The sequence below is a fragment of the Taudactylus pleione genome, unplaced genomic scaffold, assembly GCF_031769625.1.
Source record: "Taudactylus pleione unplaced genomic scaffold, aTauple2 ptg000522l, whole genome shotgun sequence".
Classification (NCBI taxonomy): domain Eukaryota; kingdom Metazoa; phylum Chordata; class Amphibia; order Anura; family Myobatrachidae; genus Taudactylus; species Taudactylus pleione.
In genome coordinates this window covers 2,823,091-2,837,697 of record NW_028284924.1, presented here as the reverse complement: position 1 = coordinate 2,837,697, position 14,607 = coordinate 2,823,091, and the positions used below count along the sequence as shown (strand labels likewise).

General features: G+C 43.2%; 1 protein-coding gene and 1 pseudogene across 4 annotated transcripts in view; both read left to right on the top strand.

The window, feature by feature from the left end:
- KCNK12 (potassium two pore domain channel subfamily K member 12) overlaps nt 1–14,607 on the top strand; it is a 232,546-nt gene that overhangs the window by 56,614 nt on the left and 161,325 nt on the right. Inside the window, exon 1 of one of the 4 annotated variants that reach the window (XM_088450687.1) lies at nt 683–730. The exons of the other annotated variants lie outside the window; for them this stretch is intronic. Coding sequence (XP_088306813.1) covers nt 709–730 — 22 coding nt within the window. The 5' untranslated portion in view covers nt 683–708. Of the gene's footprint in view, nt 1–682; nt 731–14,607 lie in introns of those variants that run through there. 4 annotated transcript variants of the gene reach the window in all.
- Nucleotides 2,128–2,246, top strand: LOC148501285 (5S ribosomal RNA; annotated as a pseudogene).

The following is a 14,607-nucleotide window of genomic DNA, read 5'->3' as shown; positions in this document are numbered from 1 at the left end:
AACCCGACGGTAATCCGGCTATTTTCAGAAGATTACCAGAGTAGCTAGAGAGCCAGTAGGGCCAGGAATCACATCTGGCCTGTGAGTCTAGATTATAGTCTTTATCTATAATCAAGCACAATAGATGGCTCCTGCAAACTAACTTCAGTATATCTGCTTGTAAGTGTCAGGTGAACGTCTCAGAGATTATGACAAATGATAGTTTCCAGTAGGTCATTTTTCCATCATAAACAGGATTTACTGCTGCCTCCTACTCACTCTGTTAAGGTGGTTTGTTCCCGTTATCTATTTTGTAGTAAATACTACTCTGTCTCTTCCGCCTTCTCAACCTTGAAAGGAAGCACAATTAGGATTTATCAAAACAACTCCGCTATGACCAGAAAATATACGTGGAATTCCCTGCAGGACCGTTTTCTAGTTACAGTATTTCAATTGCACTAACATGGTCAGTCCCCAAAGCACATTATTAGAACTTTTAATCAAGATTTATTTATTGGGTGTTACATTAACTTTTGAAATATATGAAATGTTGCATATAAGGAATGTAATGAGTTATTCCAGCGCTCATCCTAATGCACTGCTCAATGCTCCTTCCTCTCTCTCTCCCCTCGATGTCACCTCTTTCTGTCAACCCCTCCCCATTGCCTAATGAACGCTGCTTATATAGCAGAGCTGTTTTGGACTAGAAATTAATTCTCTGCACAGCACATGAAAGCATTACCATGTCTCGGTGAGTTTATCAATCCATCACATATTCCATTAATATTTACAAAACTTGTCTGCACAGCTGACACATTCATATGCACAATTGATACGATTGGAGCTAGAGGAATTTACTTAGATGGTACATAAGGACATCAGTATGCTGGAACTCTACTTGAAAAGAGTATATGCTTGTTTTTAATGCTTGTTATAAAATAATTTGATTACCTATTTTTTCTTGGGATATCAGTATATGACAATTTGTGATATTGCTTACATTGTGTATTACCTATGCTTGAATATGTTCATCAGCAATATTTGGAAAATTCTATAAGAACTAAGATATGTATAACCAGGGCTGTAACTAGGGTAGTGCGACCAGTGCCATGGAACAGGGAACCGCAGGGCAGGGGGCACTGTTTGGGCTGTCAATTTTCCTGTTTATTATCATTCTCACTTGTAGCTTCTTCTTCTTTTATCCCCAGCATCTCCTGGCCTCCCCTATCTCTTCCCTGGCCCTTCCCCATGAGGCCATGGCCCTTTTTCAGGTGCACTATCTTATGTCCCTATTTAAAAAATAGGGGGAGGGGGCGCAAATGTTCTCTCTGGCACAGGGCACCAAAAAGTCTAGTTACTGCTCTGTGAATAACATTATGTGATTCTTATGGACTGACTATTATATATGTCGATTTGCAAGTGGAACAATTAAAGTACAAATATGCATTACTTTCTTTGAACTGTGGGCCTGATTCAGAGCCGGATGCTATTTGCACTCGCTCGTTCAGAAAAATGGGCCGGCTATTTAAATTGAGCGCTCGCTCTTTGCGGTCTGTTGACGCCTCTATGAATGAAAACATGCGCTCGCTATTTTGGAAAGACGCCCCCTGGCCGCTCGCATCATACGTCATCTCCGCTATTTATTTGATTAATCGAGTACATCGAAAGGCATCTGAACTGCTCGCAGTGCTTGTGGTAGGTTTATCCTACCGCAATCATGCGAACAGTTCAGGCTAAGAAACAACCAAGTGACGTGGTCGATGACGCTGCTTTGTTAATTATGCACACCCTTAAAACGCCCGTTTTGACCGTTTGGCACGTCTGCGTTTGGCTCACCACTCCCCGGCACCTTCCCCTGTTACCACCCACAAACGCCTCATCCTGTCACTCAAATTAGCAGGCACTCGCTATTTTGCGAGCGCTCGATTTCCGACCGCAATGACTGGTTGGCGCATGCGCATTACGACCCATACGCATGCGCAGATGTGCGAACATCGCTCTGAGCGAACGAGCGGCCGCTTACGAGCAGCTCTGAATCAGGCCCAGTGTTTTATTTAATAAAGTGGACTTTTTATATGAGATAGCCCTACAATTACTTTTGCTCTGTACATGTACCTGGGCATTTACAGTTATCCGGTTGGCAAAAATACCTACAGCCATACCTTACGGGATATGCCCATTCTCGCCTGATCTTGGAAGCTATGCAGTATTGGGCCTGGTTAGTACTGGGATGGGAGACCTCCTGAGATTACCAGGTGCTGTAGGTCAATGAATATAGGAGATCATTTGAATAGAGTGGTACACAATGTTGCATCTGTATAATTTTTCAAACTGTTCAAGAATATCCTTTCTGATCTTTATACACTATGTGGACTTGATAATATACTATGGGCCTGATTCAGACCCGCTCACGAGCACATAGCCAGGGAGCCAAAAGAAATCCTAGGCCCCGGTACAGCAACTTCCAGGCCCCCCCCCCCCCAGGAAGGGGTGAGGCTATGGCATTTTGGGGGCATGGCACTCGTTAAGCAGCTTCATTGAAACCAGCGAGTGCTGGACCTTGGATATATATGAGAGACACACACATGTATATACACATAATATATAAATATATATATATATACACACATACACTAATATATATAAATATATTACACACATATTTAGATAGGGATGCGGTCATAATACCGACTTTGGGGATTCCGGCGCTCAGAATGCCGGCGCTGGAATCCCGGCAAGTAGCAGGGTGAGGAGGATTAGGGGTTAGGCACTAGGGGAAGGGTAATGAACTAAGAGGGGAGGGTTAGGTTTAGGGAGTGGGGAGGTTAGGTTTAGACACCGTGGAGGGAGGGTTAGGATACTGATAGGTGTCAGTATCCTACCCTGTCGGGATGCTGACTGCCGGCATCCCGAGCACTGGCATCCTATACCCAACCCTTTAGATAGATGTACCTAAATATATATGTTATATATAGAAATATATGATCTCTATAATATACCATATATATATAATTTATATTTTTTATATATCTCATATACAGTATATTATATATCATATAACTTATATATCATAAATATATGATAGAGATATATATGATATATTATAATTTATTATATCCATAGCTCATACACTAATGGTGATGGATGCATTATATTTCTAAATGAATGATAAAGAATACATTCACAGCTTTCAGCAGCTGCAGCACAAGTCACTCACAGTTTCACAGCAGTCAGTGGCGCTTCCTGTGCTCCTCCCTCAGTCACACAGACCACTGTGACTCCGAGCTCTTACTCTGACTGCGCTGCAGCCACAACCACTACTGCCCACGCTGATGATCACCCAGCCGGTCCCTCATAGTCTCCACCCGCCGCCCTGAGCATACGGAGCTTAGAGAAGAAATCACCTCGCGAGATGATGGATGACATCATCATATCGTGAGACCGCTAGCTCCGCAGTGGCGTGGCACGACAGTAGATGCAAGTGAGAGAAATATAGGGCTAACACTACCCAATCGCTGGGACTCCAAACCCCCCCCTTCCTCCGGGACCGCTCCCCCACCCCCCGGGACTGCTGCCCGGTGCCTGCCGAGCTTTAATAAAGTTGGATTTCTAGAAAAAAAAATTGGTTGAAAAAAAAACCCTACAACACTGCAGACAGCCCGGGTCCCCTGGTATGGCCGGGCCCCGGTAATCAGTACCCGCTCCCCCTCCCTCTCGGCTCCCCTGCGCATAGTACTCGCAAGCGGGTTGCTGGTGGCCCAGTGTGCACGCGTGGCATGTGCAAGGCCCGGAGCGAGTGAGACCGTCACTCGCTCCGGAGCTCACAGCAAAACGGGGCGGCTGTCGATGTTGATCGACAGCTCGCCCCATTTTGTAGGTGGGAGGGGGGGTGACTGAAGAAACGGATGCGTTCCCGAAGGAATGTCTGCCGTTTGTGGGCGGCCCTACTGACATCACTCGTGTCCGGCTCTATTAGAGCTGGAAGTCCACTTGGCATTGTGCAGGCTGAGACCCTACCACAAGGGTCTCCTCACAATGCAGATGGTCGCGATAATCGCCACCATCGCCAGGCCACTCGCACAAGCTGTGGGTGGTCACACAGCTGTGCGAGCAGCCTGGAGGCCGGAATTTAAAAAAATAGGGATGCCCTGATTCAGAGCGAGCGTACGCAAATAGCGTGCACCTCTGAATCAGGCCCTATGTCCATAGTGTACTATCAGGGTTACTAGGGTACTTATCCTCATGTATAACCAGTACGATATCTGAATGAACAACAAGCACCTGTGCTATATTAAGGTCTGAGCTGGCCAGTCCATCCGGATTACCAAAATTTCTGTATGCCAGTCCAGCGTCGCCCTGGAAACATGACAGGTGGCATTGTCGTCCTTATAAAAACATTTGTGGTTTCCACAGAACTTCCACAATGTAGGGAGCACAGAGTTATTGAGACTGTCTCTATACTTCTCAGCGTTAATGTGACCATGTATTACAACTAGCGGACTCATGCCAAACCAGCTGAAACAGGGGGTGTCCAATCATTTATGTCTACATAGTGTATAAATGTGACACAAGTCATAAGGATTGTCCCAATGTGTATTGTATTTATTAAAATAAGAAATAATTATCCAATAATCAGTATTTTGGGAATGAATCATAATATTTGTAAATAAGAGGAGGTCCAAAAGTGATAGTAAAAGTGGCATTGATACAACCTATACACTTTTGTGTACCATATTTATTTCTGTCTGATCCTGCAATCCTGGTTCTCAGTCATTTTACCCCTGTCATTTTACCCAACACTCAGTCATTTTACCCAACACTCAGTCATTTTACCCAACACTCGCCCAGCAATACATGTGTAATAAATGTAATTGCTATTAGATATAATGTTTGGGTGCCGCTATATGTAAAAGCGATAAATGTGCTGAAAACAATGACAAAATAGAATGAATTGTACATATATAGTGATCGCAAAAAGAGGAGGTGGCATGGGCGTGTTATGGGAGTGTCATCGGCGCTGTCGAAGCTGGATTATTGGCTGAGACAAGATCAGTTTAAAATTGAATCGCAGTGGCGCCATCTTGCGACTGGCCGCAAGACGCCATCTTGGAAATGAAATCACAAGACGCCATTTTGCGAATGGCCGCCCAAGCACCATTTTAGATTTAGTACATGTGGTGATATTACTATTACCATCATGCGATTGCATCTTACACCATTTCTCATACACACATTAATACGCACAATTGCGGCGTTAACTAGTCGCATACTAGCGAATGCATAAGATCCTGTATGAAAACGCAGAATATTAGCTTCATGCACACACATCTGCCCCGAGTTAACTAGCGTCTTTACATCAAACCCCACATACTCACACATTACATATTCACATACAAGGTTCCATAAGCTTTAAGGTATAAGATTCAAGTATGCACATTTTTGTAACTAAGGTTTTATACGTGATAAATAAGCCATGTTTGGTATTGTACTGATGCGTACTCTCTCAACAGTATTCCGGTAACATCGATGTAGAGATCGCAACATGCATTCTCAACTTATGGACCGCAGAGACTTCAAGCAACAAAATGTACATTATATGGATTTGCATGAGCCGGGAAACCAGAGACCACCAGTTGTTAGAGGCTGGACTGTGTCTATTTGAACCAACCTGTTAGATGCCTTGTAACATATGCCCTCTCCTTTAGGACCAATGGTATTAGCAACAATCTTCTCTATTGTGTTGTCTATCTCTGGGGGGGTATAAATATGTGTGCTCTGACCCTGGGTTTCTAGTCTTCGTGCTGAATGCTGATTGACGAGGGGTTTCTTGCTGATGCCTACATCTGGTCCAGAGCGCTGCGTATGTATAATTGTACTTGGGTCTGTATAATTCCTTTGCACTAAATTGTACTTATAACTAGCGTGTAACTGACTGTACTTTTACTTGAATAATACTTTGTGCTTTAGAACCACATGTTCTAGGTCTGGAGTCTTTATTTACTTTATAACTGCGTACGCAAAATAGTGTCATCCTTAGAGGTTTATAGGCAGGATATCAGAAGGTATAGGCAGGGGTGTATAGAGGTTCAAAAAGGCAGTATCGTTAGTTGGGGGCTCGTAGTGAAGTCACTTACCCACTCACACGGCACATATGGTTATCGATATCTCACCAAAGGGTGGAGTGGCCACATGCAGGGTTTACCTGCAACCGCTCGGTGCTGAGAAATCGCTACCCGTTTTCGTGTGAGCCATAGACGCTGACTAGAATCCAGGGACAAGAGAGGAAAAAGTTTGTTTTCCTTTGTTGATAGAACCTAATATTTAAAGGGGTGCCGCAGTATTGAACACGCGGCTGAGTCGCAGTTTTGCGCACAGTAAAGATGCACTTTTGTGTATGCAGCTAAAGGTTGTCATATGGTTGTGTGGTAGTTGCATTATTGTGTATGCGACTGGTCACACAACAGCGTATCTGTACTTCCGGTTGTGCTGCGACATGTTTAAACAAAGCCATTGAGTTTACATTATCAATTGTTGCTAAATATCTGGGTTAACGTGTATTTTTCAGTGCAGGAAAAAAGTGTGTAACTGTGAGTGTTTGTTTAGGGTGTAACACGGGACCTAAATGTTAAGGGTATCGTAGGACCCTTAAGTGCTAGGCGCAGGAGTTGCCTAGTGACTCGGTAGCAGCTTACCGTTTACTTTACACAAAGCAGGTGTATGGTTTGTTATTTTTGTTAGGGTTCGGCCCCCAGCGTGATTATAGCGTTCAGTAATCAATGTGTGTGATCTGTTAGGCTCATTTGAACACTATAATTGAACCACATAATCTTGACTAGATTGTGACTGTGAGCTGGTGGGAGAGTGGACGAAATCAACTGGAACACAAAGGGTACTTTGCTGCCCCCTAGCAGTTGAAAGGTAGTCAAAACGGGATTGCTGAGCGGAAGCGGCCTTTACTTCCGTAGGTGAGTGGAAGCATCTAGAAGTCCTCCATAAAGTTTGCGAATACGCCTTTTTTCCAAGACGTTCGCAGGTAAGTGAAAGTATCTTGACTGTCTTTCACTAGTTTAAATCTTTATTGAAAACTGTAGGAGTTGTCTCAGAATGGGAGCCACGCAAACAATAGAGATGTTAGACAATGATGTGCTGCTAATGGAAGCGCCGATTGGATCGGCCCGTCGTATTATAAGTACGGTACTTATGCAATAAGGTATTGTGATGTATGGTTTAAAATGACGATGAAGAGTGTTAGACCGTTTCCCAGAATTGGTAGTTTTGATAAAGATGTATTAGATAATGTCCGGGATCACATCAGTCTGATGCGCTCCCGAGAGAAAAAGGTCAAATATTATGAATGTTTAAAGTTGTGGCAGCATGAAGGGGATGCGTGGCTTAAAAGTGCGCAAGTGACGCAAACTAGCGTTGCGAGCGCATTGCCAGAGAATACATCCGCGACGCTGAATTGCAATGTGGGCGAGCCGCAAAATGGTGCACACGTGCAGCAAGGTAACGTTACAGAAGGTATTGCCAGCAGTTCACGCACACCACCCCCACCTTATGTGGATGGAGGTGCAAGTACAGTTATCAAAAATACCCATAAAAATGTAACAAGCAATTTGTACCCTCTCTTAAGCAACTATAAAGAAAATGTACATGATGTGGATGATGAGCCTATTGTAATGTCTGCCATTTCCCATGCTGTACAAATGATAGATGCTACACCACGACAATCACGAGTGGTGCCGCCATCTCCATCGGTAACAGCAAGGGAATTGCTAACACCCTCTGCACCCATAGAGGAAGTTGTTAATACCATACGTAGCAGCAACAGATTAAACCCCCAGCCAGGTAACAAGGTCAAAGGTAGCAGCACTACCGGTCTGCATCCCATTCGCACAATAACTGTTCCGAATGGAAATGCAGATGCGAACGGTGCAGTGCCCACGAGGGAAGTGGTAATGCATTGTCCTTGGACAAGAGCAGAACTAAATTCCATCATAAATGATTTCCCCGATCCCAAAAAGGAACTAGCCAAATGTCAAAGATTTTTGAGGAATTTGGGTAGTTCTCATGAGCCAACTAATAAAGATTAGCGTGTGGTGTTAAGGGCCTGTCTACCACGTAATACCGACGTGACAACATTTATCACGGATTGTGCATTGGATGGTGACGTTCCCTTAACAGACCAAGTAAACCAAGGTAACATTTTTCGCATTGTAACTCAATTGGGTATATATTTTCCGGTAGTAGTTAACTGGAACAAAATTTTCACCATAAAGCAAAAGGAGAGTGAATCTGCAGAAGAGTATTGCGACCGGGCTCTGCAGGCTATCACCCAGTACACTGGGATAGAAGATATTGAAGATAGCACTCACCACAGGGGAATGATAGTCACGGTACTCATGGACGGTCTTAAGGAAAACTTAAAGACTCGGGTTCAGACCTCACAACCTGGCTGGAAGGGAGTCACAATAGATACACTCATAGAATCTGCCATAGAACATGATAAGAACATCTCAAAGAAGAGAGAGACCCAGAGCAAAAAACTACTGGCTGTCAGCATTCAAGCTCTGGAAGGAATGACGGTAACATCACAGCCAACAGACACACTTGCATCTATACACACATCTACACCTGAACAGTTATATGCCCTCACTAATCCCACGCAACAGCAAACACAGCTCTATTCTACTAACCCTACACAACCACAGGTCCCACACTTCTCACAAACTTCATATCCCCCACAATACCCTTATCCTCCATATCCCTACCCTTATCCACCACCTTTTCCCCCTGCTCAAACCTCACAACAACCCGTGTCTTCATCCGATCCACGAATATGTTTTAATTGTAACCAGCCAGGACATTTAATTAAAAACTGCAGAGTAAAAAGGGTAGGACCCCCAAACCAGAGAGTACCTGGATATCCACATAAGGGATATACACAGAGAACAGCAAATGTCCAGCAGGCACCAGCTCCAATTGTGGCCGTTAATGCTTTATTGGAGAATGGTAGCCAACGCTAGGGGTCAGGTCATACCTGTAGTCTACAGAAAGCAAGGTTAACGGGAAGTATTAGGGAAGAACTGGTCATGATGGTTGATGTAGCTGGTACTGAATATCCTTTTCTTGTAGACAAAGGGGCGACCAGGTCAGTGATAAAATCTCCCGTTAATTTACAGGTGACCAACGAGACTACCAACAATGGGTGTAACAGGTAAAGTGGAACATTATCCTTTAACAAAGTCCACAGAGGTTACTATTGGGCCTTTGCATACCAGGCATTCTTTTCTTTTGGCTGCTGTGGCTCCTACTAACCTGCTGGGCAGAGACTTGTTATGTAAGATGGGATTATTATATATTACACCCCTGATGGTGTATTTTTAGATATCCCCAAGAGCGTTGTGCATGAGGTGCGGGATATGTTGGACACTCCCCAAAGGATAATGTATCACTCTACCAGTTTAAATGAAAATCCATCCCAGATAGATCAAATGTTGTCCCAAATTCCAGATTCCCTTTGGACTAAGGATGGACAGGACACTGGATTAATGGCAAATGTAAGCCCCGTAATGGTAAATTTAAAAAGAGGTAGGCAAGCTCCAAAAATACCCCAGTACCCACTAAAACAGGAGGTAGAATTAGGGGTTTTTCCAATAATTGAACGATTATTGCGACAGGGAATTTTAGTCCGTACAGCTAGTGTAGCCAACAGTCCCATCTTCCAGGTGAAAAAGTGGTGGGAGGGGTTATAGGCTGGTACAAGACCTTAGAGGTGTTAATAAGGTCATAGAGAGCCAATGGAATATCTGAATCAGACCTTTACTGCTAGACCTGACATATACGACACACCTTTAGAGAATGTAGATGTGACTTTTTACACGGATGGGAGTTGTCATAGACAAACAGACACAGGTGAATTATGTACAGGTAATGCTGTTGTAAATGACACAGACATCATAGAAGCTAAACCTCTTGGTCCTCCTGACTCAGCCCAGGTGGCAGAGTTAGTAGCACTAACTAGAGCGTGTGAACTGGCAGCAGGCAAATCTGCTAACATTTACACTGACTCAAGGTACGCGTTCGGGGTGGTGCACAATTTCGGGGCTCTATGGCGTCTGAGAAATTTTATGACAGCAGCAGGCACACCAGTTGCACATTCCCAACACATAAAACATCAAGTGTAAAGCCCATACATGTGAGGATGACCCGGTGTCAATGGGCAACAACATAGCCGATGAAGCTGCAAAATGGGCAGCAGGGTTAAAAATGTTTTCTCCCACTGAAAAAATGATGTCTTTCCAAACAATTGATATGCTGAAATTAATTGAGATGCAAAATTTGTGTTCAATTCAGGAAAAGTCCATTTGGAAGTCCAAGGGATGTGGGCAAGAGTCCTCTGGGCTCTGGAGGGACGGACAAGGTAAGCCAGTATACCCCAAGGCATATTACCCCAGCCTGGCTGAGGCAGCACACGGTCTGACTCATCTGGGAAAGCAAGGTATGTGCAAGTTGGTGAAAGCATACTGGTGCGCACCAGGTTTTTCTTCACAAGCAGAAAAGATAGCAAAGTCCTGTCTGACCTGCTTGAGGAAGAACATAGGGAAAGTGATCCCTACCGAACCGTCCCACATTCCACTGACTGATGGACCTTTCCAGGTGATACAAATTGATTTAATCCAATTACCACCCTGCAGGAATCTTAAGTATGTATTAGTGTGCACTGATGTATTTTCTAATTGGGTTGAGGCCTACCCAGTGGCCACTAATACTGCTGCATTTACTGCCAAGAAAATAGTTCAGGAATTTGTATGCAGATACGGTATCCCTAAAATCATTGAGAGTAACAGGGGTACTCATTTCACAGGTGCTGTTTTTCAAAATATGTGTAAGCTGATGGGTATTAATAGTCGACTTCACACCCCCGACCGACCGCAAGACAGTGCCAAGGTAGAGAGGATGAACGGGACTATTAAAAATAAGTTGAGTAAAATCATGGCAGACACTGGACTAGGATGGCCAGAAGAATTAGCTTTGGTCCTACATAGTATAAGGACCACTCCTAGACCCCCTCTAAATCTGTCCCCATTTGAAATACTGTTCGGTAGACAACCTCATTTGATTAGTCCACAGGAAGACTTGAAGGGTAACAATGAGGTAACTGTAAAGTATCTTATATCAAGGAGTAAGCAGTTAAAACAACAGCAGCACAAACTGAAATTGTTGTCCAATGATATGCCTGAAACTAACTGTCATGATGTTGAACCAGGAGAATATGTTATGATCATCAATTTCTTACGTTCAGGTTGTTTGACTGAGCGGTGGGAAGGTCCATACCAGGTGCTGCTGACAAGTACTACATCTTTGAAGGTGGCTGGGTCCATTCCACTCACTGCAAAAAGGTCAATCAACTAGTGGAGAAACAAGTCGGAGACAAGGCTGATAGCGTGGACCTGTCGCTCGCGAACTTGTTCCAGGAGGATTGAAAAGGTCGTAGTGAGATACCTGAACTAAAAGAAATCAGCAGGTCTTGTTGTGGCAATGGACGGGCCTGCTGTGTTCATTTTCATGCTCTCTAATTTTAGAGTGTTCACCATCCTGGTCGGTTCGGGAATGTCCGGTTTCTGTGAAGGGGGACCGATTGTGGAGAGGGGAGTCGATGGCAGTGCTGATGGAGTGGAGTCAAAAGGAGTGCAATGCCAACCAGGGGAGTGTCTGATCAATCTTAGTACTGTTATTGTTAAGAGAGCAGTTATTCCGGATACTCTGGGATGGTGTGGAGGTTTATCCTAGTTGATGAGAACTGTATCCAATGGTGCCAGCCTAAATATAACCCGTACTGGGGTGGGTATCCTTTAGAGGATTATCATAGCATGTTAGGCACAGTGTTAAATCAAACTGATTGCTGGGTGTGTTCACATGTGCCACAGGGACAGCATAATGTAGGGTTGGTGCCATTTCCGCTGAATATCACGGAAGTTTTAGAATTACAAAAAGGGAAAACATTGGATGGAAAATTCCTCTCATCCAAACCACCTCATTTCAAACTCTACCAATTTCAAGTAGATAGATCACTTTTGTGTTTAAACATAACCACCCCCAATAAACCCGGGAGTTGGGAAGTGACAGGAAATAATCAGACGATGACCTTCTCACAAAGAGCTGATAATGAGTCCATAAACCATGATCTGTTACGCTCAATTAAATCTAGTGGGAGACATTTTAGGTATTGCATTGAGTTCCACCAAAGAAATTATTGGTAAGGTGCCAGATGGTTATTATGCTAAAATAATACAGCCAGAAACTTGCATGTACCAGATGGAAGACCCAGAAATAGGATTGTTTGCAAGGGAAATATGCTTAATGATAATGATGCATACCATTCCTTATGTTCTCCCTGATAATGTATATTTTATATGTGGAAGAAAAGCGTATAAGTGGCTCTCCCCGAGTTCTGAAGGTTTGTGTTACCTGGGAAGAGTAGTCCCAGAAGTTATGACACTCACACATGTTGAAATGCTTGGTATACATAAAAACACACCGTCACCATATCTTCACACACAATATGAACACAGAGGCAAATGAAATATGATACCTGGTGACGTGCACAAAGCCACTCAGTTAATGAGTGAGACAACTGGCTTTCAAGTTTTAGTCACATTGGATCCCACCAAGATCGCTCGGGGTACATTAAATTTTAGATATATTCAGGAACTTGCTAAATTAGTAGATAATATCACCGAGATGTACGATGACACATTCAGGTATACAGGGAGAGAATTGCAAGCGTACAAGAAAGAACTGGTGCAACACAGGCTAGTGTTAAATTATTTAACTGCTGTTACTGTAGGGTACTGCGTAACATTAGCCACCCAATTTGGAGTAAAATGTTGCACCTATGTCACCAATGATACCACCGACCCCAAGGAGGTGATAGACCGAAAAATGGATGAAATTCTGCAGCTAAAATGGGAATTTCGTAGGAAACCTTAATGTTTCAGTGGCTGAAGTAGGGGAGAAGATAGAAGGATGGGTTTCATGGCTGAACCCAGTGAAATGGTTCTCAGGTCTAGGGGAATGGGTCCAGGAAGTGATCGCCAGCATAGGCAAATTCTTAATCCTTATACTGATTGTCATCATAATAATTGGCATATGTGTCCGGTGTGTTCCTATTGTGTTGAAGTGTGGAAAATGTAAAAATAGAGTAAAACAAAAGAACGAAATTATGATGATGGTCAGTATGAATACTGAGGTAAATACAGAACTGCATTACAACCCTGAACTAGAAAATGCCATCATTTAATATATTATATTTAGACATGCATAGAATGTATTATTGAAATGTTATTTTAAAACACCTCAGATAAGTTAAAGTCTCAAATTTCCCCTTCAAGACCGCCTTAATAGGACTGGTGTATCCCCACACCTTTCACATGATCTTCCAAGATCCGCGGTGTGTATAATAGTAGTTTTATGTCCCCACTCAGAGACACATTATTGATGGATTAAGAACCACCTTGTGCCATCCCATAATAACACTAAATAGTATATAAATGTAAGCCTAAAGATTATATTTTTAAATCAGATTGTGATAGCATGTTGTTTGCTATCAAAGGGTGGACTGTCGAAGCTGGATTATTGGCTGAGACAAGATCACTTTAAAATTAAATCGCAGCGATGCCATCTTGCAACTGGCTGCAAGACGCTATCTTGGAAATGAAATCGCAAGACGCCATTTTGCGAATGGCCGCCCAAGCACCATTTTAGATAAACTCACCCTTTAGTACATGTGGCGATATTACTATTAACATCATGCGATTGCATCTTACACCATTTCTCATACACACATTAATACACACAATTGCGCAGTTAACTAGTCGCATATTAGCGAATGCATAAGATCCTGTATGAAAACGCAGATTATTAGCTTCATGCACACGCATCTGCCCCAGGTAAACTAGCGTCTTTACATCAAACCTCACACATTACATATTCACATACAAGGTTCCATAAGCTTTAAGGTATAAGATTCAAGTATGCACATTTTTGTAACTAAGGTTTTATACGTGATAAATAAGCCATGTTTGGTATTGTACTGATGCGTACTCTCTTAACAGTATTCCGGTAACATCCATGTAGAGATCGCAACATGCATTCTCAACTTATGGACCGCAGAGACTTCAAGCAACAAAATGTACATTATATGACCAATTGTTAGGATTTGCATGAAGCGGTAAACCAGAGACCACCAGTTGTTAGAGGCTGGACTGTGTCTATTTGAACCAACCTGTTAGATGCCTTGTAACATAAGCCCTCTCCTTTAGGACCAATGGTATTAGCAACAAACTTCTCTATTGTGTTGTCTATCTCTGGGGGGGTATAAATATGTGTGCTCTGACCCTGGGTTTCTAGTCTTCGTGCTAAATGCTGATTGACGGGGGTTTCTTGCTGATGCCTACATCTGGTCCAGAGCGCTGCGTATGTATAACTGTACTTGGGTCTGTATAATTCCTTTACGCTAAATTGTACTTATAACTAGCGTGTAACTGACTGTACTTTTACTTGAATAATACTTTGTGCTTTGGAACCACAGGTTCTTGGTCTGGAGTCTTTATTTACTGTATAACT